Raw genomic sequence first — 23281 nt, forward strand, 5'->3', positions numbered from 1 at the left:
TAAATATCCAGACAAGCTTCAGCCACAACCTGCAAAAGATGAGATGCTGTGGGATAAGCCAGCTATGCTTCCAAGAGGGAACTAGTTCAAAAGTGAGGACTGCAGGACGTCATTCTGCTCCTGGCTCTCTGTGACCCAGCCAACAAGCATTCACAGAATGTCCAGGTGGCTTCAAATGGCCTTATCATGCAGAATCGCTCTGAGACAGCCACTAGCATAAATGAAGTGGTGCAAATTCAGTCTAATCCTCCACAAATCCCTGGGAACCAGAACATTGGCTTCTAAATTCAAATTTATCTGAGGTTTCCAAATGCTTGGGGGGGTGTTACTGTCTATATCTGTGTGAAGATAGGATCTTCACACAGATCTCTAGGAAGAATTACAGAACTTTTTAGAGAGAATTTTTGCATGTTTTCCCCTAGTGTTCTTATGGTGCAAGCTAAATAGCAGCTGGAAAATGTGTACCAAATGTTACTTACACCGATCATACGATTTTTATATGCAGGTGCTGTATAGTTATTGTGATATTTCAAATCAAACTTAGCATTATACTGGGGTCAACAATTAACTCTTAACAGAAATGTATGGGTCATTTTCTTCTACAGCTGGCATGTTGGCCTTCATTGCATTGGCAATTAATTAGCAGTATTTGTTTTGTTTGTTTCATGTTATATTCATTCTTCCAGGAAGAGGAGGAGGTAGCAGACTGGGGAAAGCCCATTAATAAAACAGCAAAAAAAATGCTATTATGCATTACATAATATCATACTGTGACTGAAGCAGAGAGATTTCAAAAGGTAATGGGCAAATTTGAGGGGAATGTCAGCTACCTTGCAGATGTACTGCTATTTGAGGTGTCAGAATTAAGAAGGATCTCCCTGCAAAGAATTTAAAATAGGGTTCTGGATACCAATTAGGATTGCTCCCTGCTGGATGTAGGAAATGCAATGTTAAAGCATTCCTGAGAACTATTCCATTCTGCTTGACACTGTCCTCTATGTGTTGATCCTTTATTTAAGAAGTCTTCTATCTGGAAATAAAGGAACAGGGTATTACACACAATGGAGCTCTGTTCCTCTCCTCTGTCGTCCCCTCCCCCCTTTTGATATATTTTGGAATGCTGATTAGCTGAACACACACGGGAGATCACAACAGTCACTCAAATTTGAAAACACTGAAAAATATCCCAAGACAGGAGAGGAGAAGGATAGGGTGTTATTTAAGGAGCAATTCTCAATGAAACAACAGATTTGTCTTGGGTATTATAATTGTTGGGAGACCACAACAGGAACAAAGGCTTTCATCATAATCACTAGAGTAACATTGCTTTTAAAACTTTAATTTTCATACTAGAAGAAATACCTGGACTTGTCCCTTTCCCTTACAAAAAAAATAAAACAAAAAAACACAGCATTGCCCCAATTATCAGAGGTTTAACCATTGTGTTGCTGAAATGGCAAAGCATTGGCTGTGATGTCAAATGCAAACACTGCCCTTTTGTACTTGTATTGTGATGATTGATGGAAAGATTTTAAGGGTAGAGGTTGTGCTGCAATGTCACAACAGATTTGCTGACTTGATCTCTCACTCAGACACCTTTGGTTATTATGGAAAATTAACCATAACTACTATTTTTCCCAGAAAGGCCAGAGGAAAAAGGATGGTCTTATTTGCAATTAAAAAGCAGCAGCACTAAAAAAAACATTTGTTATGACATACTGTATATGCTATTTTGAATTTTCCACTTTAGACAGCAAAATATTTTAAACTACTTTTGGCAAAAAAAAATGCCCTCCCTGAAAACAACTGAAAACACAGTTTTAAAAGCAGGTGTTCAGGCTCCAAAGAACCCTGGACATCAATGAAACAGCTGCTAACAAAGACTATTTAAAATTATTTCTGCAGAATAACTGGAACGTCCAGCTGATGGCAGCACCAAATGGATCTTGTACATTGGCCACCAGGATGCATTACATTTCTAGTTTTATCCTTATTGGGCATCACCAGACATAGCTAGATATTATACTGTGGGCTCAAACTTTCTACTGGAAATTGAAACTCACAGACCTTTACACTTTGGATAACTATATCTAGAGCATTAGCTTTAGGACAATAGTTCAATGCTCAATAGTTGTAGGAAAGATATCCAGAGGTCTTCAGAATAGCTTTTTTAAACTCCGAGAAGAGCTTAGTATCTTAAAAATACTAAGTACTGTAGTTTGGACTGGTTGGTTTTGGATTCAGAGACTACCAGGATGCAGACCACTAGGTCTGTAATCTAGACTGGGAAATTGGGCAGCTATCCTGAAAGAAGACAAGGTACCTCTGTACTGTTGCCAAGAAAATACCACATAGATGTTCACCTAGTCTCTTTTGAGATGTTCTGATTCCTGGTCATAATTTTTTACATAGAGGCATGGTAAAGATTAGCTAGCCATTGAAAGGTGCAGTTTCAGATTACAGAAATGGGCAGAAGGTGGGTGTTGCATACTTGCAATATCCTCCAGGTGCAGAGTCATAGGGCCATGATGACAAAGTGGATGTGCTCATGTGATAAAACAGAGAGCTCCATGTCTGCAAAATTGCACTTCAGCTGCATGTTCAGAGTACCAAGAGCCAAGGGAATTTACTAGTTGAGCTTTCATCCTCAAGTGACATGGTGATTAGACAATAAATGTTAGCTACATCCTCACAACCACATGCTGATCTTCTAGCTTAGTGTCCTCCAGATATGCAGGTTGAACATCTATGCAAATTAAAGTCCAACATAGCTGGAGGGATCAGGTTCAAGAAGGCTTTGCTATGTGAACAAAAGAAGGATCTTTGTTTTTAATAATCACATATTGCTGGTTCCTACATTTTCCTATAATAGAAATATACCTTAAGGAAAGAGCTACTCAGCTACAGTGGCGTAGCGTGGGTTGTCAGCACCCGGGGCAAGGCAAGTAATTTGCGCCCCCTAACCTGTGGATTTTAGCACTCGAGTCTCTTCCACTAGCTCAGGAATTCTGGGAGTTGAAGTCCATGAGTCATAAAAGAGCCAAGGTTGCCTACCCCTGAGTTAGGTTCAAGGCAAAAAAGGGTCTCTGGAGAAGAGGGAAAATGCTAGTTTAACACTGAAACAAGGCAACTTTAAGGTGCCTCAGCTGTGATTTAGGATGAGACAAAGAGAGGACATGGCGTTGAAAATGGTTAATGGGGCATGTTTGTTCCACTCTTAGTGGACGTCAGGATAAACCCCACGAGAGAATGACCTTACAACAGATGTGAATAGGCTTGGACTACATTTGTAGATTGAGTGCATACATCACATGGAGCGATGATGGGCTTCATCAAGATTTATGATCCCACAATTGGCTAGTTTTCTCCATCTTGTCCTAAACCCTGGATACCAACCACGGTTTATGGCTTAGCATGTGGCGTGGGGTTGACCCAACATGTTAGGCGACAAACAATGACTTCCAACTTACAATGCCTCAGCTTCCCAAGGTTATTCCAAAGCCGGAAAAGCCAACCAACCCACCCTGCAGCTTTGCCTGCTTAGGCTGAACCCCAGGAATTCATACTTGCTGCGGCGCCCGACCTATTTTCTGCCCAGACGCTGCTTATCCAAGCCAAGCCGCCTCCTTCTCTTTGGCACCTCACCCCAAAGATTCGCCGGCCTGGCTGGAAACTCTCGCTGCTGGCGACGTGTGTCGGGGGGGGCGGTCCCGATCGCCGATGCACGGTTGGATCGGCAACCTGCCGACGCAGCTTTCGTTCCAGAGCAAGGACCCCCGGAGAGATGCCGCAGCGATCCTCCCCCCGCGGGAAATCCACCCTCTTTCAAGCCCCGCCGCGCCCCCCCCCCGCCTTTGGCAACCCCGGGAGCGCCTTGGGAGAGCCTCCGCAGCGGAGCCCCGGGCTTGCAGGAGGGCCGCGCTCTTTGCACGGCAGGAGCCGCCTTCTCCTTTGCGGGGGGGGGAGGAGGGAGAGAAGGCTTCCGTCCAGCGCCGGAGCGAAGGCGGAGCGGCCCGAAGGAGGAGTCACGCTGTGTGGTTGTGTGTTTGTGTGTGTGTGTGTGTGTGGCGCGCCGTGGGGCGTCAGGCCCTTCCCGGCTGGGGCTCCGGTGCCTCCGCCCTGCCGGATCCCGGCACCGTCGAGCGCCCCCCCCAGATGTTGCGCCCGGTGCGGCCGGCCCCCCCTGCACCCCCCACGCTACACCACTGCTCAGCTATTATGAATATTTCAAATACAATTGACTTCTCCATCTTATTAAAAGCAGCATCTGTGGAGATCTTTAAGCTGATGCTGTTTACATCTCTTCTTAAACATTTAATTTAGAGTTAACCAGATTGGCTTGTTAATCTTGCTAATATTCAATTTATGCTTTCAGCTCCATCGTATATAGCTCAATGAAATTAGACCTGTTCCTATGAGAATAAAGACTTTTTGGGAAGGTATAGTATCAAAAGATCAGCAACTTCTAAGAAGAATCACTTAGGAGAAGAAGATATGGAAAAGATGAATTGATCTAAATGAATCAGCAAGGCCATTTTCAGATGTAACAGAGGTTAGATGCCTCTGAGTCACTTACATCCTTCCTGAACATAACCTACATTGCAGGGTTTCCTTTAAGATAAAATGGGTAGAATGAAAAGAAAAATATTCAACTTGTCTTGAGCTCTCAAAGGAAGGATGGAGACACAAATGGGATAAATAAAATTAAGTTTTGCAGAAGATATAATCAAATCTATTAACCCACCCACCTCGGGAAATAGGATACAGTAGGAAGCAAAGATTCAATAAAATATTGGGGATATAATCAGACAGTGCCTTCAAAACACAGGAAATGTTACAGCAAAAATTATAACCTTTGCAAATACAGTGGTACCTTGGTATTCAACTGCTTTGAAACTCATCATATTTTGTACTCAATGCATTTTGATGCAGAAATTTTATCCATTTGTTTGGTACTCAACACAAATGCTAGAACTTGTCAGTGTTGGCTATCTTGTGACTCACTACATTATTCCTTGTGGGAAAAATTTGTTTGGTACTCATTGTTTTTGGTACTCATCATACCTCATGGAACCAATAAATGATGAGTACCAAGGTACCACTGTACTTCAAGCATTCTCACATAAAAGATAGTAAATTTCTACTTTCTGGTTTTTCACAGAGTCCCATTAGAGTTATTGTGTTTCAAATATAGAAACATAGTTTCAGGAGAAGAATAGAAGCCTCTTGTTATTTAAAGCAATTTGATTCTGGAAACAGTTTATCTCTTTGAGATAATATCCCTTTGGACTTCTTTAATTCAGCAGAGGATGGACTTTACTTTTCCCAAATCTTACTAGACAGTCTGGAAATACACGTTCCAGAATTTTCCACTAGCATTGGAATCTTTATAGAATCATGGAACTCAGGTGAATATGCAGCTATTACTAGACTTACATTTCAGCTCAGAAAGATATTTGTTACAGACAAAGTAGAATCACTGAAGCATGAAATTATATATATTATATAGATGTGTTATGATCACAGAAAAACTGCCTAGCTACCAAATGCTTGCCGTTAATTTGGCAATATTTTCAGATAAAAGTCTCAATGTATAGATAGCACTGACAAACACTTCTGAGATGCTGCTTTGTCATAATGTGTCAGCTACCGCTTATAGACTATCAGGTGCTTTTCTAAGTTCTCCTTCTATTCCCCTTTATTTAAGCTAAATAATATGGAAGTTAAAAAAAGAGCCAAAAAACAAATGAGGAAATAGTAAGCAAAGGAAAATTCTAAGCATCTGGAAACTCCCCAAATTTCAGCCACTCTTAACATGACAGGAGAGTATTTCTTGGAAGACATTGTATCATGGAATAAATGTAGGGTAAATGAAGAACAGGAGAGAATGATAGAATTATCTTCAACTTGTTTTGAACCAGTAATCTGCTTCCAGTCTGATAACTACATGCAATGTGGAAAATCTCCTGCCAATCACTACTTTTCCATCCATTTCAGTGGAATGACTTAATGTGATGACATATGAATCTCTATTTTGAAACTAGTTGGGGAATTCACATGGACAGCTGACTGTGGCTTGGCTTAACCTTTATTCTACTTTTAAAGACTAAGGGAGCTAATTGGATGCCAATTCTTTTGAAATATGAATATCCTAATAGAAGAAAATCTATCTAGCCTAGGGTTGAACTGTGATGTTGGTGTTCTTTGAGCTTGGTTGCTTGCTTCAGATGCTTTATTACCCCAAAACCCATTATCAGTTTGAGTAAGTGGGATGTTTGCTTCCCTCTTTACGTAGAGAAGCTTGCCCTGAGCATATTGGTGGAGTGTGGTTTGCTCCTTGACAGTCTTTGGTTAGGGATTTATTTTCTGCTTGTTAATCCCTGCTTATTTGGATGTTGGCTGCCACAGAGGATGTGTTATGGTCTTTTTGTTTCCTTCTTAGCTTTTTAATTGTATTTTAAATTGTGTGCAAATATGGTTTATGTGTCTGTTTGGTGGCTGATTTGTTTAAATGCAAAAGTTCCAGGAATTTCCTATTGTTTTTGCATTTAGCACCAAATGGATCTTGTACATTGGCCACCAGGATGCATTACATTTCTAGTTTTATCCTTATTGGGAATCACCAGACATAGCTAGATATTATACTGTGGGCTCAAACTTTCTACTGGAAATTGAAACTCACAGACCTTTACACTTTGGATAACTATATCTAGAGCATTAGCATTAGGACAATAGTTCAATGCTCAATAGTTGTAGGAAAGATATCCAGAGGTCTTCAGAATAGCTTTTTAAACTCCGAGAAGAGCTTAGGATCTTAAAAATACTAATTACTGTAGTTTGGACTGGTTGGTTTTGGATTCAGAGACTACCAGGATTCAGACCACTAGGTCTGTAATCTAGACTGGGAAATTGGGCAGCTATCCTGAAAAAAGACAAGGTACCTCTGTACTGTTGCTAAGAAAATACTACATAGATGTTCACCTAGTCTCTTTTGAGATGTTCTGATTCCTGGTCATAATTTTTTACATAGAGGCATGGTAAAGATTAGCTAGCCATTGAAAGGTGCAGTTTCAGATTACAGAAATGGGCAGAAGGTGGGTGTTGCATACTTGCAATATCCTCCAGGTGCAGAGTCATAGGGCCATGATGACAAAGTGGATGTGCTTAGCGTGGGATGTTCACAGTTTCTCAGTTGAACCTGATTGAATGTATGAGTCTAAATCGGAATGTATCAAACTGAAAAGTTTTCTATGCATATTCACTACACTAATAAGAACACAAACCAGCTCTCAAATTGAGAAATATCACCCAAATCAACATTCCCAAATTTCTAGAGGTTTTGAATGTCAACTTCTTTAAAACTCAGGGACTAATTATAATGGATGGATAATAGAGAATTGTTTTTGTTGTTGCAATACTCCTATGACATCCTCTTCATGACCTGTTTTCCTTGTTACCTTCTGGGAGGAGGCTTCATGGTATATGCAGCAGAACATCCAGATTCAGCCATAGTTTCATTCCATACAGCATTAACCTTGTGAACTCTCAAGCTTCCTCCTTCCATTATATATTTAAGATGGGCAGTATTTAATATTTGTTATGTATATGTAGGGGTGTGGGTCTATACATATGTGTATATAGTATGGTTAGGTGTGTGTCATGTATGTGTTCCACTTTGAGAGCGGGCAACTAAATTTCATTTTTGATGTGTGCTGTTGTGCCCACAGTAACAAAATGACAATAAAGGTTATCTTATCTTATCTTAAATATTATCTCTCATCAAATCATGTAATCACCGGTATTCAAGAGAGTTTAAAATGCTTTCTACCCTTCTGCCTACATCTGCTTAAGTCTTGGAGTTAACTATAACATGGTGATGAAATCTTGCTGCTCCTTCAACACAACTTGCCAATGGAATGTGCTTTTTCTTTTGGAAACTTCCTCCCTCTGCAAAAGGTTGCTAGGCAGAAGGCCAGGCACCACGGCCATCCAAGCAATTGCAGCTCATTACAGCCACAATATCACTGTGAGAACCCAGCATTTATCTGCAGTTCCAACAGTGAAGTGATATTGGATATTGTTCGACTATATGGCTTAAAATTCATTTCCCTCCTACAGGCTTCACAACAAAGCCATTTAAAGGAAAACTCATCTCCTTGTCATGGCTGTTTTTTCCCCTTGGCATTATTTATATGAGCAGTAGCATATTAACTGTATTTCATTACATTTAATCCAAGTTAAAAAAAAACAAAACCACACAATTGCTTTGCAATTAAAAAAATCTAAGAGTTTCCAGTGAATACTGATTTTTTAAAATAAAAGAAAACGAAGACTTAGAAATTAATAGTGATGTTTACATTTGAGGTTTGAGAAGACTGCAAAACGCAAGATTTGCCCAGTAGCTTGACAAATCCAAATGGTTCCCATAGTTCACTTTTGAGGGATTCATCAATAGGAGAACAGCTAAACAACAAGACTAGTCAGTCATTTATTGTAAGAAACCTCATGTAAGAGAACTTCCTGAGAGATGTATAAGAGTCTACATCTCCCTTATGCCAGTCTCAATGGTGCTTAAACTCAGTTACAATTTTGATTTAGATTGCAGGAATGGCATTTATAAGGAAGACTGTTGACCCACATGTCAAACATTTAATACAGCTGCCCTCCAAAACCCAGAAACTTTAATTCCCATCCATTTGGAAGCTATAAATATTCATGTGTTATTATGCAGACGCATCCAAAGTATCTCTGAAAACTGAAGACAACAACAGTTGCTCACTGGTGTTAAAAACAGATATCCTTTTTTAAAAAAAACTCTGCATGTTTTAAACATGTAACCAGGATCAACTAGTTTCTTCCATACTATGATATTGTACATGCACTTGTTGGAACTTAACGTTTGTTTGGACTCCATATGTTCCTGACCTGAGCTCTTAATGGATTTGAACATTCCTCTTATGTTCAGATGAACCTTCAAAACTGAAGAAACTTCTTGGATGAGAAGTGGGACATTTTCAAAGAAAGAAAAAAAACAAGAAAGTCCAGTAGACATTCAGATGAACTCTTTCCAACCAGTGTCAGCAAGAAATACTCAGAACTTTATTTTATTTTATATATATATATATATATATATATATATATATATATATATATATATACACACTGTATATAATATATAATATATATATATATATATACACACACACACTGTATATAATCAAAGTCATAGGAATTTTTTTAAAAAAAATCCTGATGTATTACTATTTCAGAATGGTAATGCTGCAAGAGAAACTTTATGTGTGTGAACATGTTTTGACCTTGACGCTGTTGGCTATTAGAAATGTTTTTCCTCAATCTTAAGAACTATCATAATAAAAAAAAATGGGCCAAGGCCACATAAAATTCAAGATTTATATTTCTGTTTGGGACAATCAGGATATTTTCTGATTTAAAAAAATGTCAGCCTCCACACTTAAGAGCTCCAACAGACACATTATCAAGGTTATGTATGTGTGTGTGTTGTTCATGTGTGTGGGGGCAGTATTTTTTCCCTTCTGTGGTGTACTACATGGCTGTACACCAAATTTAGAGATAAAGGGCATGCAGCTGGGTCAGTGAAAGAACCTCAGCAGATGAAAAAAGCAGGTGTTTGTCAGAGAAAAGATAAGCCACTAATACTTTCATTCCTTAGGGAGAACATCCAGAAATAGCACTTTTTATTTGACTTCTTTTAACCAATTACATGGCTACTAAGCATGCAGATGTTAATAGCACCAAATAAGGAAATAAAAACAGGAAAGGGGTAAATGAAACTGTATAGCATGTAACATGGACTTGAAAGTGTTTTCATCTTGGTGATCTTTGCTAGCCAGGTTGGATAACAACTCAAGAAGAAACGGTCCCTCCCTCCTCTCTCTGACATACAGGTAGACCTCAGGTTACAACTGTGATGCTCATTACAATCATAAGTGGTGATGGATGCAAATCAGGTCAGCCACGTGACAAACCAGATTTTATCATTTTTGTGGTGGTCTTTAAACAACCGTCATGGTCATTAAGCAAATGTTACAGCTGTTCAGTGAACCTATGGTTTGCTACGGATCATTTTTGCCAAAAACCAAAAGTAAAGGCCAGGTTTTTTTCAAAACCATTGTAAAATGCAGTCCTATGACTGCGGGATGCTGCAAGTGGTCATAAATGCCTGGCAGTTATCTGAAGTGCCATCATGTGAGGGGGGAGGGGAGGGGGAGGCAGTGATTGGAATTTCAAATCTGGGTCATATTGTAACTTTGATCAGATGCTAAAGTGACTGTAAGTCAAAGATTACCTGTATCTCAAAACCCAACCCATAGATTCTAGCCCACCCACCTCCAACATTGCTGAACAATACACACATTCAGATGTGTGTGAGTTAGATCACTTAAAAGGGAAAAACTGTTCATGTTTAAAGCTAGACAAGTTAGTCATTCTCCACCCACTGGGCAGCTGAATGACTAACGGTAAAATTTAGAAGCACTTCACTGGAGAGTTTTCAGTCCCCATTTCTGCAATCATCCCTGACAGCCTAACAGTGCAGTCAGGAAAACCTTGCACCATGATGCTTCTTGAACTAAGCCATGGCATTCAGACTGCAGAGGCACAAGTGAGCATTGCATTTTTCAACTGTAACTTATAGAGGTCACTTGCAGAGCAAAAATGAGTGTAGTTTTGCTCCTAATAACTAATTGATACTGGTAGGGAATTTTTTATGCAGTCTTTCCTTATGTCAGAAAAAGGAAATGTTTCACTTCAACAACAACAACAACAAAAAAAAAAAAGGTTACTGCAGAATCTGTTTTATCTCTAGAGGAACAAAGAAAAAAAATCACAGAAATGCTAATTGTCCTTGAAGAAAAAACAATATTCAACTTCTTCTGGTGTTTATTGTGCATTATAGGACGGAGGAATAGAAAATGCCAGACCCAACCTCTATTTTACAGACACACACATAACACATGAAAGGAGGAAATGCTATTACCATATCTATTTCTATATCAGGTTTTTATCTTTGGCATAAATTTTTGGAATAGACTTAACCTGTGTTGAACTACTTCCATTCATGACTGAAACAAATGTCTGCTTGCTACATTAGAAGTGTACACACACACAAAGACACAAACATTCTAGAATATATCAATCCATTCACTTAGAAATTGACAGATCCAATTTTGTGTATTTCCTTTCATTAAACTATATGAAAAATTATACACAACTATACTAAACTCCTTGGCTTGCAGAGAAATATTCAATACTGTTCGTTTATGTGGTGTGAGACCCAGTTTTTTTACTCTTAAAATATTTAAGTTGATGCTCATGATTTCTCTCAATTATCAGATATTCGCACATTCTTATTTGAAACCATAAAAATACCCAGAGGCCAAAGCTTATTGGGAAGAGTGCTTCAAAAATACATAGTTTGCTGGAATGCAAGAAGAAAGAACTCATAAAACCAATATCGTATAAAAATAAAAGGCTAGGATTTATGCATAATTTACACAATCAAGCATCTTAAACAGTCCTTAACATTCAATCCTTTTTCCGTACTGCAGACATGAAAACATTGGTTAGTACTTTTTTCCTCCCAATATTTTAAAAAAAAAGATACACACCTGACATCCACTTTTCGCCTAAATGAAAGCATGAGGAACAGGATAAAAGAGAATGAAAGAGAAACAGACAGAGCTTAGATTAGAAGAAGTGTAGTTTTAGAACATTATTGAAAGTGAGAACAATAGATTGGACTGATCATTTCCCTTTTCTATAGTAGAAACAAGGCATTTTATAGCGGGCATCTCCCTCCCACCCACTTTCAATGCCGATGTAGAAAGTTTTGTAATTGCTTTCTTCAGGAAGAGACACCTTCATCCCAATTTAACAGTGACAATTCAGAAAAAAAAACATTTCATAAAAGTAGGAGAGTATGAACAGTGAAACAATGTTACTGCAACTGGCTGGCAATATTGATGGACTTACTATATATTTTTCCTTTTCTTCTTTTGCAGGTATGGAAGTAGCTGGGCTGGATGACCTGTCTCTGTGGTACATAGTGGATCTTTGTGTTAAGTCCAATATAGACTACTGCAACACTCTCTACATGGGGCTGCCCTTGAGGACCACTCGGAGGCTTCAGCTGGTGCAGAATGCGGCCGTGCGAGTTGTGATGGGGGTTTCCCGACACTCCCATGTAACACCTCTACTCCACGAGCTGCATTGGCTTCCGGTTGCCCTCCGGGTGAGATTCAAGGTGCTGGTGATGACCTATAAAGCCCTTAATGGCTTGGGTCCGGGATATCTGAGGGAACACCTGCTGCCGGCATCAAGTTCCCTTCGTCCAGTGCGCTCTCACAGGGAGGGCCTTCTCAGGGTGCTGCCGTTTAAAGATTGCCGGCGGGTAACACCCAGGGGGAGGGCCTTCTCTGTGGGTGCACCTGCCCTCAGGAACCAGCTGCCCGTAGAGCTCAGGACTGCCCCCGACCTTCGTTCATTTCGCCGGGACCTGAAGACCTGGCTCTTCGAGCTCCCCGGCCCAGGCTGAGAGTTTTTAGTTTTAATTGGGGTTTTATTCTTAGGGATTAAATTTAATTGTTTTTAATTGTTTTTAATTTTTGTATCACTGTTTTAAGTACCCTGTAAACCGCCCTGAGTCCTTCGGGAAAGGGCGGTATATAAATCCAATAAAATAAAATAAATAAATAAAATAAATATTGTTTTTTTATAGTCGAGCCAGGACATCTCAAAATAGGAGAGGACTGCTCCCTGACGCTTCAAATGAGGTATAAGAATTCAATGTATTTGTCTAATAAAGGACAACTTAGAGGTCCTTTGGCAACACTACAGATGTCCTGCAGGGAGGGGTGATGCATTATGTCCAAGAGTTTGAAGTGGTTGTACTTCTTCCTATTCTCCATGGAATAGGCTTATTCTATATTGCTTAACGTAGCCTGATTCAGGTCTTAATTCCCCTGGAGACTATAGTTGTTGAAGCCTTGCAGTCCAAGATGGGCTGTTTTACAGATACTATAAGACTGTCTGAGACTCTTCTCATGCAGATCTTGATGGCATATCTAACATTTAGTTTGTGTCATTCTTTAGCTGGATATTGCATTTGTAGCCAAAGGAAGAAACAATTGTTTCCTGGCCCTGTTGAAAGACATAAAATTTGGGTCCAGGTTCATACTGATGGTGTCTGGCTAGATGGTGTGGTTAAGGCTAAAGAGCTACTTCTGATGCTCAGCTGGAAGAAGTATTGACTAAGATGGTCTATATGAATTCAATATCATATTCTTATTCATGCGGTATTCAAACTTAGTCTCTAGGAGTACAGTTGTGGGATCCACATGGATGATTTGGTGAGAACAGGGGTTAGCAACCTTAAACACTCAAAGAGCCACTTGGACCCAGTTTCCCAGAGAAGAGAAAACACTGGGAGCCGCAAAACTTGCACACGCGGGGAGGAGCTTGATTGAAGAGTTTAATTAAAAATTAATAGAGGCTGCTACGCATGAGTTCTCTCTCTTTCCCTCTCTCCCTCTCCCTCTCTTTCTCTCCCTCCCTCTCTCTCCCTTTCTCCCCCACTCTCTCTAATCTTCTGCTCACCTGGCAAGCTGGCTTCACGCTGTTCTCCAACAAGCTGACACACATTCTTATTGGGCTGGCTCTCCTGCCCTTGGTCTGCCAGTCCTCTTCCCCCACTCAGTGAGAGAGAAAGAGAGAGATGCTGCTGCTTTCTGCTACTTCCTGCTTCCTGCAGAGACGCAGCAAAGGCAGGAGCCCTGCCCAATAAGCTTGTCAGCTTGTTGGAGAACAGCGTGAAGCCACTTGTTTTTACACACACACACACACACACACACACAGAGAGAGAGAGGGGGGGAGGGAGAGGGATAGAGAAGGGAAGTGCAAGTGCCTCTCTCTCTCTCTCTCTCTCTCTCTCTCTCTCTCTCTCTCTCTCTCTCTCTCTCTCTCTCTGCAAATGGCGGAGGATGACTGGGAGTTGCAGGAGGCTGAAAGAGCCGCAGGAGGCTCCAGAGCCACGGGTTGCCGACTTGTGGGTTAGAAGGTCTGGTGCTCCACTGGGAGACTCTATGTTGGGATGTTGACAAGTCTGGAATATTTTCAGGGTGAGCCATACCATGTATACTTCAAAGAAATGTATCCTGTCTTTTGCTTTTTTTCCCCACCCAGACTTTGTGATCTACAAAATTTAGGAAGTGAACCCTGTCTCATGTTCCCTCATCCAGGTATCTATAGTGAGTGAGATATAGTAAGAAGGCCATGTCTCTCCCCTTGAAGCAGTCTTCTGATAGCCAATACTTTATTTTTCAACTTTGCAGGTTAAAGATAAATCTCCTTTTTAGTCCTCAGTCTCTAGATATCATTCAGGGCCTCTCCAAATACTTTGCCACTACTGATTGGACCTGACAGAAGGACTGACTTTGATTCTGAGTCCATGTTGTAGTGTTTCAATGAAAGTTTTCTCCTAATGGCCACATTGGCTACTATGCCTCTGGCTGAAAAATGGATCTTACCAGGTTAGTCTCCACAATGAAAGAGCCAGACCCAATTATGGGTCTCTATCTATGACCTGTGAGAAATAAGCAAGATTAAGTGTTTGGTCCATAATATAGAGGCCATAAGATAGTTTTAATGCCATAGCAGCTAATCCTGCCTTGCAAAATCTCCATTTTGATGTCCCCCTAAGGCTCCCTTAATGGATCTGAAAAGGGCTCCTTAGGGTTGCATCTTTAGGAACCATTGATAACGTAATATTACAGAGTTTCAAAATAATAGAGAATCTAAAGATTAAAAGAGTTTTGTGAAACTGATTTGGTGGTTATCAAATGGAGAATACAGACCTTCAAATCTGCTTAGCTCAGGAGACTCTTATATTGACATAGTATAACAAAATCTGTTTCAAAATTGTAGAATCACAGAATTGTAAAATTGGCCTAAAATAGGCCATCTCATCCAATATTCTTCCATTCAGTGTACTAATCTAGATTAAAGCATTCCCACTAAATATCTGGCCAATTTTTGCTTAAAGTGGTTCACTAAATGAGATCTCACTGCCTATCTTAGTTCTCCCCCATTCTTTAGCTTCATTTTTTCTTTATTCAGTGTTATTAATCATCTTCATACAATAACAAACCAAACATCCAGTCTGGATAAGTTTTGGCTATTAACTAAAATCCTAGTCTCTCTCAAGGTAGGCATTGTGGAAAGAACCACAACACAGCACTTTATACAGAGAAGTATAACATTTGTTACAATGTTCTCTTTATAAGAGAGAAGAAGAAAAAAGGAAATTAATTAACCCACAGACTTTCATTAACGTCTCTTGTTGTTCAAAATAACTTTAAGAAAGAAAGGAGGAAGTCGTCAAGCAGAAATTCAGATAGGGTTCAGGGCAGATGAAATGTTTAGATAGAGGAGTAATGAATGAAAAATATTTACAGCAAGGAAGCAGAACGAGGGACCAATCTGCCCTGAAGAGTTATTTTCTATCTGTTCAATTAAATAGCAAATAATACCACTAATTGGTCATAATATGTTTTAAATAAACAGCATCCTCTTCAGTCTTTATCCTGCCTACCTTTATGGTGATTTTATAAAACAGGTCAGCCTATTCAAATACCATCAGACTACAAGTCCCAGAAATTTGCTAATTGGAAAGTGTTGAGCCTGACAGTTCCCACACACTTCATAGTACACCAAATCGGAGAAGCATAGCAGCTGCATATGGTAGCACCCCATTCTTTTAATTTGACTACATGTGCTATTTTTTAAAAAATATGTCTAGATGGAATGCTCCTTCAAACACTATTTTCTGTGTTAAAATCTCTATTAGCATAAATTGGCCTGGACAACCTGTATCTTTCGAAATCATCCAGAATTATAATTCTCAGTATCTCTCATCCTGGACTGGGAAGACTAAAGTTGCAATTTAGTACAGCGGTCCCCAACTTTTTCACCTTGGTGGCCCAGCCTGGTATGTGTGTGTGTGTGGGCGTATGAGTGGCAGACACACATGCATGTGCATAGCTCCATTGGTGCAAGTGATGGGCACATGTGCCCTCCACTCAGGCCAAGGGAGTTTCACATGTGAAGCTCCATTCGTGCAAGCAGAGACTGTTCACACGTGAAGCCCAATTTGCATGAATGCCTTCCGCTCACGTGAGTGGAGCTTCATCTGTGAGCACTAGCGCCCTCCACTCAAGCACCTCTGCTCACGCAAGTAGAGCTTTGTACGTGCAACCCAGTTTCAAACAGGCAGTGGCCTGATAGTGAACCATGGCCCAGGGGTTGTGGACCTCGGTTTAGCAGCATCAGACGATATATACATGGTCCACCTTTTTTTCTAAAAAAATCCTTCAGCTGCTGAATTCCAGATGAATTTACACTGGATAACAAAATTTAACTCATCAAGATCTATTACAAAGATGACCGATTCCAATGGACTTGAAAATTGCTTAGAGTTGCTTTTAATACCCATGCTGCAGATTACAATAAGCACTTTCTACGTAATATATTAGAGAGAAGCTTTATATTTGAATCACTGTAACATTTTAGTAGAGAAAACTGGCTCAACACCTATACCAAATACAAAAGTTCTTATAGTGACAAAAAGTACTTACGTGTTATTGAGGATTTGGAGGCGTTCTCCTTTTTTGAAAGAAAGATCTGATTCTGTCCGTGACTCATAATCATAGAGGGCCACAAATGTTGTGACTCCACCTGGAACAATATATTCACACAATAAACACCAGTCCACAAGAAATTAATCAGCATTGTTATTGCATCATGAAAGCATATGTAGTGAATCTTTTTTGAAAGCAACTCTGTATAGGAATCGTTTCTGTGTATTTGACCATCCTCCTCTTCTAGATACTAATATTCATAAGCAAATGGGGTACTCTGCTTCTCCTTTTAATGTAGTCATTATTCAATAGTAATTTTTGGAAATAATTAAACATTGCAATTTTGGTATCTTTACAATTTCGTGTATAGAATCATAAGATTGGAAAGGACCTTGAAGGTCTTGTTAGGCCAGCTCCTTCCTCGGGGCAGGACCATCCCAGACAAATGGCTGTCTAACATTTTCTCATAAAGCTCTAATAATTCAGTACTTTCAACTCTGGGAGATGAGCTTAACAGCTATCCTGGTTAGGAAATTCCTAATTATTTTGAGTTTGGATCGTTGTATTATTGGAAATACAAAAGAATAGCTTCTGCAAACACAAAAGTTAAAAACACGTGGTTGGCTATATTTGTACAACATACCGTACTGAATGTGGAGGTTGACCTCGTAAAGATATTAAATCAGCATCTTGGCTACTTAATATCTCAGTGAATTGTGCTAATGCAGTCATTATGTAATACCTATCCAGCCTGTATGCGTAATTTATAATTTACTATTCCGTGAAAGCCTAGAAACTGGGTTAATTGAAGAAACCATAGGGAAGCTTTGAAAGTGCACTTCACATTAATTCAGCCATTAACAAAGAAACCCTTTGATGCAGTTCCACAGAATGAAAAACTTTCTTCTTCTAGACACTACAGTAGATCCAATGCACCATGTCAAAACAGCTGCTTCACTGGTTTCAATTGTCCTCTGCACATGCTGGCATCTGTGCAGAAGACGTATCCACCAAAACAAAAAATCTGGGCAAAGAGGTGGAGTTTGCCACAACATTTCAGTTAGAGCTGCCGAGGAAGAGCATTTTGCTTTTTTCCATGATGTAATCTTGTTTTACATGATAGAATCCAACCACAAACTGTGTTGGCTTGCCCAGCCCTAATAAAGCAAATCACGTGAATTTAACTTTTGATGACTACATCCTCTCAACCCAAACCGTAACCCTCAGTTTTAGACATAAAGGAAGTATATTTCTGATGACCAAAATAGTTCTAGATTAAAAGTTCCTCCTGTGACAGAAAACATACTGACCAGCTAAGGCGCCACAGCGCTGAGGAGAAGTGACCATATCTGATGTATTTGATCCCCCAAAAAGCTTTGGTTCTGTAGCTGCATTTCCAAATAACCGACTAGGAGTACGATGAGTTTCTGGGATGGTGGTCTTGCTAGGCGTTTGAGAGGTAGAGCAGCTGCCATGTATATTTTCTGTAGAGTCCAAACTGCGTCTCCGTTGGCTAGGGTCTTTGGGTTTACTTTTACTGCTCCCCATGATCCAAGCTGCAAGAGTAGAAGACAGCAAAAGGGATATTATATTTTTTGCTGTGGGTGGTAGGCTCTTTGATTCTGGAAGACACAACAGATTTTCTGACTTGTTGGATGGCCAGATCAAAAATTAAACCATTAGGATGAAGTGGCTGCTTTAAAAAAAAAGCACACTCGGTTCTGACAATTATTTGTTCAGAGCAACCTGAATAGACATGGGAAAGCTTTTATTTTGGTTATTGTCCATAGCTTTGGACTTATTGCTGATCTTTGAAACACAAAAGCAGAAACTACCTCTGTTATTCCCTGAACAGATTCTTACAAATGTTTACTTAAATAACTAGGTTCTGCTTGATTTTCTAGGCTTTAATTTCAGCTTCAATAGGTAAAGAAAAGGTTTTCAAGGACAGAAGAAGGAACTTAAATCTTCCTTTGGATTTTCAAAATTTGGCCAGCATAATCATATGGTCCATTTAGCTTCATAATCTATGTATGCCCTAAAGCTCAGCTGCTCTGGGTAAAAGCTTAAAGTAGGTTCAGGCTTAGGCCTGACTGAGCATATTATTAAAGGCATCTTTGCCAGAGGGTTGCTGCTGAAGCACATTTACCTATGTAACAAGGGGTGAGTTTGACCTCTTCCTGTCATGTTTGCAAGGACTTTGGCTTAAATATAAGATAGTAACAAAAAGTGTTGTAAGAGTCACATCAGTTCCACCAAAGAATAAAGCAAGAGAAGAATTATGCCCTCAGCCCAAAGTAGTAGCAAATTAAGTCAAACATATTGTCTCAAACCACATCGTACAGCTAAGGCTACAAAATCAAATAAGAGCGATAGCTTTTCTAATCATGCAATAATGAACATCATCAAGAAATCATGCCTGGGACTTCCGGTGGTGCCGCGGCGCCGAAGACAGCCGTCTCCGGGCTGTCCGCTCCGCAGCTGTGTTTATCCATCGAAAACAGCGCCGATCAGCTGTTTAGGTGGATTTGAAGCCCCCTCCTCGGGAGAAGAGGAGGAGGTGAGGCCCCAGGTAGGGGTTGAGCTCTCCGGGGCCGCCTGATCTGAAAGTTTGGGCGGCTGAAGGATTGAGCCCCCCCGAAGCCTGGGTTAGCTCCGAGCTGCGCAGCGTCTCTGCTCCGTGATTTTTGGAGCAGAGCCAGGCGTTAGCAACCACCCCTGCCAGAAGGAAAGACTCTTGAGTATCAAGGTGCAGGCAGAGCGGTACAGGAGGTCAAGGTGAAGTGGACTTTTATTTTTACTCTCTAGCTCAATGGATTTTATAGCTTTAAAGTGAAAGTACGCAACAAGTGAAAGTGGGGAAAGATGGTGGCTAAAACTTCCAAAGCTCTTCGGAGTGCGGGGGCTTCCCCGGTGCAACAGACTTCGTTGCAAGCTTTGCTTCCTCCTGCACCTCCTCTGGCATTGACGCTTAAGGATTTACAAGATGCCTTTGAAAAGCAATCGCAAGTAATGTCAGATATGATGGATGAAAAGATGGAAAAGCTGGAGGCTAAGCTGGAGGAGAAATTGGAGAAATTGGAGGAGAAGATGGAAGAGAAGTTTAGTGCAATGAGGGTAGACATTTTGTCTACAATTGAAAGTGTGGCTGAATGTGTGCAACGTTTGGATGAAAAAGTGGAGGATCTTAGTCAAAAGAACGCTATATTAGAAGTAAAGGTACTAGAGAATGAAAATATAAGGGACAAAATGGACGGAGAATTGAGCCTTGTCCAGTACCATCAGATGCAGTATGCTATTAGAATCAGGGGCTTAAAAGAGAATCCTAAAGAAGATTTAAAGCAGCTGATCTCTGAGGCTTTGGAAGCAGTATTGTGCCAGCCAGCATCTGAAATAGAGGGAAGTGTGCGCCTTTGGCGTCTAGTCATGCCGGCCACATGACCACGGAGACATCCTCGGACAAACGCTGGCTCTTCGGCTATGAAACGGAGATGAGCACCGGCCCCTAGAGTCGGAAACGACTAGCACGCATGTGCGGGGGAACCTTTACCTTTACCTTTTTATGGATAAAATCTTTCGCGTAAATTCATGGATTGCAAGACAGAGGAAGTTACCTAGAGATGTGGTGGTCTACTTTACAAAGAGAGCAACTAGAGATGAAGTTATTCAAGCTGCCTACGATACTAAATTTGTGGTTGCTGAGCAAGAAGTCCTGGTTTTAAAAGAGATTCCTCCAAAGATTTTAAGGAGAAGGAAAGATTTTGCATTCCTTGCACAGGAACTTAAGAAATGTGATATCAAGTTTAGATGGGAGATTCCAGTCGGAATGGTGGTGATGCATGAAGGTAAAAGACATCGTCTGGTCACTGTGACTCAGGCACGTGATTTTTACAGCAATGTGTTAAAAGCAACCCCCCTATCACTTCTGGAAGCTGCAAAGGGATATGGCGAGGGAAAGCCTCAAGACGCTGAAGGCAGACAGACGGAGGAGAATGGTGCTGGAGGGGATCAAGTTACAATTTCATCAGCTGCTGCTGGAGAGCAGAGGATGACGCGTGCCGCCTTAAGACGAGCGAGACAGGAGCAAGAGCAAGACCAGCAGAAAGTTATGGAACTTCCAAAGCGTACTTACAGTGAAGCTGTGGGAGGGGCGCGGCCCAAAGAAGTTACAGGGGTCATTGCAGACGTGCTCCAAAAGCTTCGGGACGCCAAGAATGGCGACTAAATTTTTAACTTGGAATGTTAATGGATTAAACTCACCACAGAAGAGAAGGAAAGTTTTTCAATATTTAAAACAATTTAAGACTGATGTTATTTATTTGCAAGAAACGCATATTAGGGTTATGGACCAAAAGTACTTATCGAACTCAAGGTTGGGTACGCAATTTGTTGCTTCTGCGATGAACAAGAAAAATGGAGTGGTTGTCTACATTAAAAGTACTCTAACAGCGGAACTAATTGAAGTAGATAAGCAAGGAAGATATGTTATGATAGATTTGCTGTTAGAAGGTAAAAAAACGCTTCTAGTTGGACTGTATGCTCCTAATCAACAACAAGCTGAATTTTTTAACTTACTACACACAAAGGTTACCCAATTGGATTATAAATCTTTTATTTTTATGGGAGACTGGAATGGTGTCCTGGACGTACAGATGGACAAAGCTGGTTCTTTTAAGCGTGTCCTGAGCCATGCTAGATTGCCTAAATCTTTTTTTGAAATGAAGGATGATTTGGAATTGCGAGATATTTGGCGCGATACACATCTACATGAAAAGGATTATACTTTTTTTTCTGATAGACATCAATCTTTTTCTAGGATCGATTTTATTTTACTGACTAATGACTTTTTTTCTAGGATTAAGAAGGTAAAGATCTGTGCAAGAACTATTTCTGACCATAGCCCAGTTTGGTTAGAGATCAATAAGGACAATAGGGATAGGCGCTCTTGGCACGTAAATGAGAATTTGTTTAGAAATCAGAGAAATGTGGAAGAATGTAAACAGCAGATGAAGGATTTCTTTGAAATTAATATGAATAAGGATACTTCTATGGATATGGTTTGGGATGCTAGCAAGGCCTACATGAGAGGGGTGTTGATATATATGAATAATAAATACAGACGTACTTTGGAAGTCAGAAGGAAAGAATTGGAGAATGAAATTAGGGAAAAAGAAAAGGCCCTAATTTTGAACCCATTGGATGTGAAGATTAAGGAGGTTATTAACCTATTAAGAGGACAATTTGATAAGTTGATGGCTGATCAAGTGGCAACCAATCTACGGTTTGCTAGGCATAATACTTTTTGCAATGCTAATAAGCCAGGTAGATGGCTAGCCTACAGGTTAAGGAAAAAGCAAAGGGCTTCTAATATAGATAAAATTGAATATAAGGGAAAGGTTGTGTTTCAACAGGATCTTATTAAGGAAGCCTTTGTGGATTTTTATTCTAAACTATATGCTAAGGAGAAGATTAATGAAAAAGACATTGATGTATATCTGAAGAATGCTAGCATCCCGGTTCTTACGCAAGAACAAAAGGAGGAGATTAATCAATTGATAACAGAAGAAGAAATTCTTGTAGCAATTAAGGAACTGAAGGTGGATAAAGCGCCAGGTACGGATGGTTTGACTGCGGTTTATTACAAAAATCTACAATTGGAGCTGATAAAGCCGTTAAAGGAATTGTTTCAGACAATTCAGAGGGGGGGAAAGGTGCCTCCGTCTTGGAGAACTGCTTTTATTTCTTTGATTCCGAAGGAAGATCAAGATGCTACTCAAGTAAAAAACTATAGACCGATATCACTTTTAAATACAGATTATAAGATATTTGCCAAGGTGTTAGCTAATAGATTGATGAGGGTTCTGCAACAGGTGATTCATGGGGATCAAACTGGGTTTATTACTGGTAGACAAATGAAAAATAATGTGAGGCATATAGTTGATGTGGTGGAGTTTTTGGAAAGGAACAACCAGATCCCTGCGGCGCTAATTTTTCTAGATGCTGAAAAAGCTTTTGATCAATTGAATTGGCAATTTTTGATGAAAGTTTTAGAAAAAATGAATTTTGGGGATAAATTTTTGCAACCAATTAGGGCATTATATCAAAAACAAACTGCCCGAATAATAGTTAACAATAGTCTGACTGAAGTATGCAATATTGAGAAGGGCACAAGACAAGGGTGTCCGTTATCACCTTTATTATTTGTTTTAACATTGGAGATATTATTGGTAAAAATACGGAATTCGGAAAGAATTAAGGGTATTCAAATTAGAGATCAGGATTATAGACTGAGGGCGTTTGCAGACGATCTGGTTGTTACGGTGACCCAGCCAGAAAACTTTGTTGTGGACCTGATGGAGATAATAATGCAATATGGGAAGGTTTCTGGATTCAAGGTTAATGCACAAAAAACTAAAATTCTGGCCAAAAATATGACAGAATCGCAAAAGGCCCTTTTAGAAGGATTAACTGGATTTGAGATTGTTAAAAGGGTCAAATATTTGGGGGTGTTTTTGTCACCCTCTAATACAAAGTTATATAAAAATAACTATGAAAAGTTATGGGGGAAAATTCAAAAAGAATTGGAGAGCTGGGAAAAACTGCAATTG

General features: G+C 40.0%; 1 protein-coding gene across 1 annotated transcript in view; it reads right to left on the minus strand.

Annotated features, from left to right (window-relative positions):
* Positions 1–23281, minus strand: part of SRC (SRC proto-oncogene, non-receptor tyrosine kinase) — a 106673-nt gene that overhangs the window by 19958 nt on the left and 63434 nt on the right. Inside the window, exons 2-3 of the mRNA XM_081322797.1 lie at positions 17984–18229; positions 16671–16770 (exon numbers count right to left, since the gene is read on the minus strand). Of these exons, the coding sequence (XP_081178923.1) occupies positions 16671–16770; positions 17984–18221 (338 nt within the window). The 5' untranslated portion in view covers positions 18222–18229. The remainder of the gene's footprint in view (positions 1–16670; positions 16771–17983; positions 18230–23281) is intronic.

The sequence above is a fragment of the Vipera berus genome (assembly GCF_964194415.1).
Source record: "Vipera berus genome assembly, chromosome: 3".
In the NCBI taxonomy this organism is placed as follows: domain Eukaryota; kingdom Metazoa; phylum Chordata; class Lepidosauria; order Squamata; family Viperidae; genus Vipera; species Vipera berus.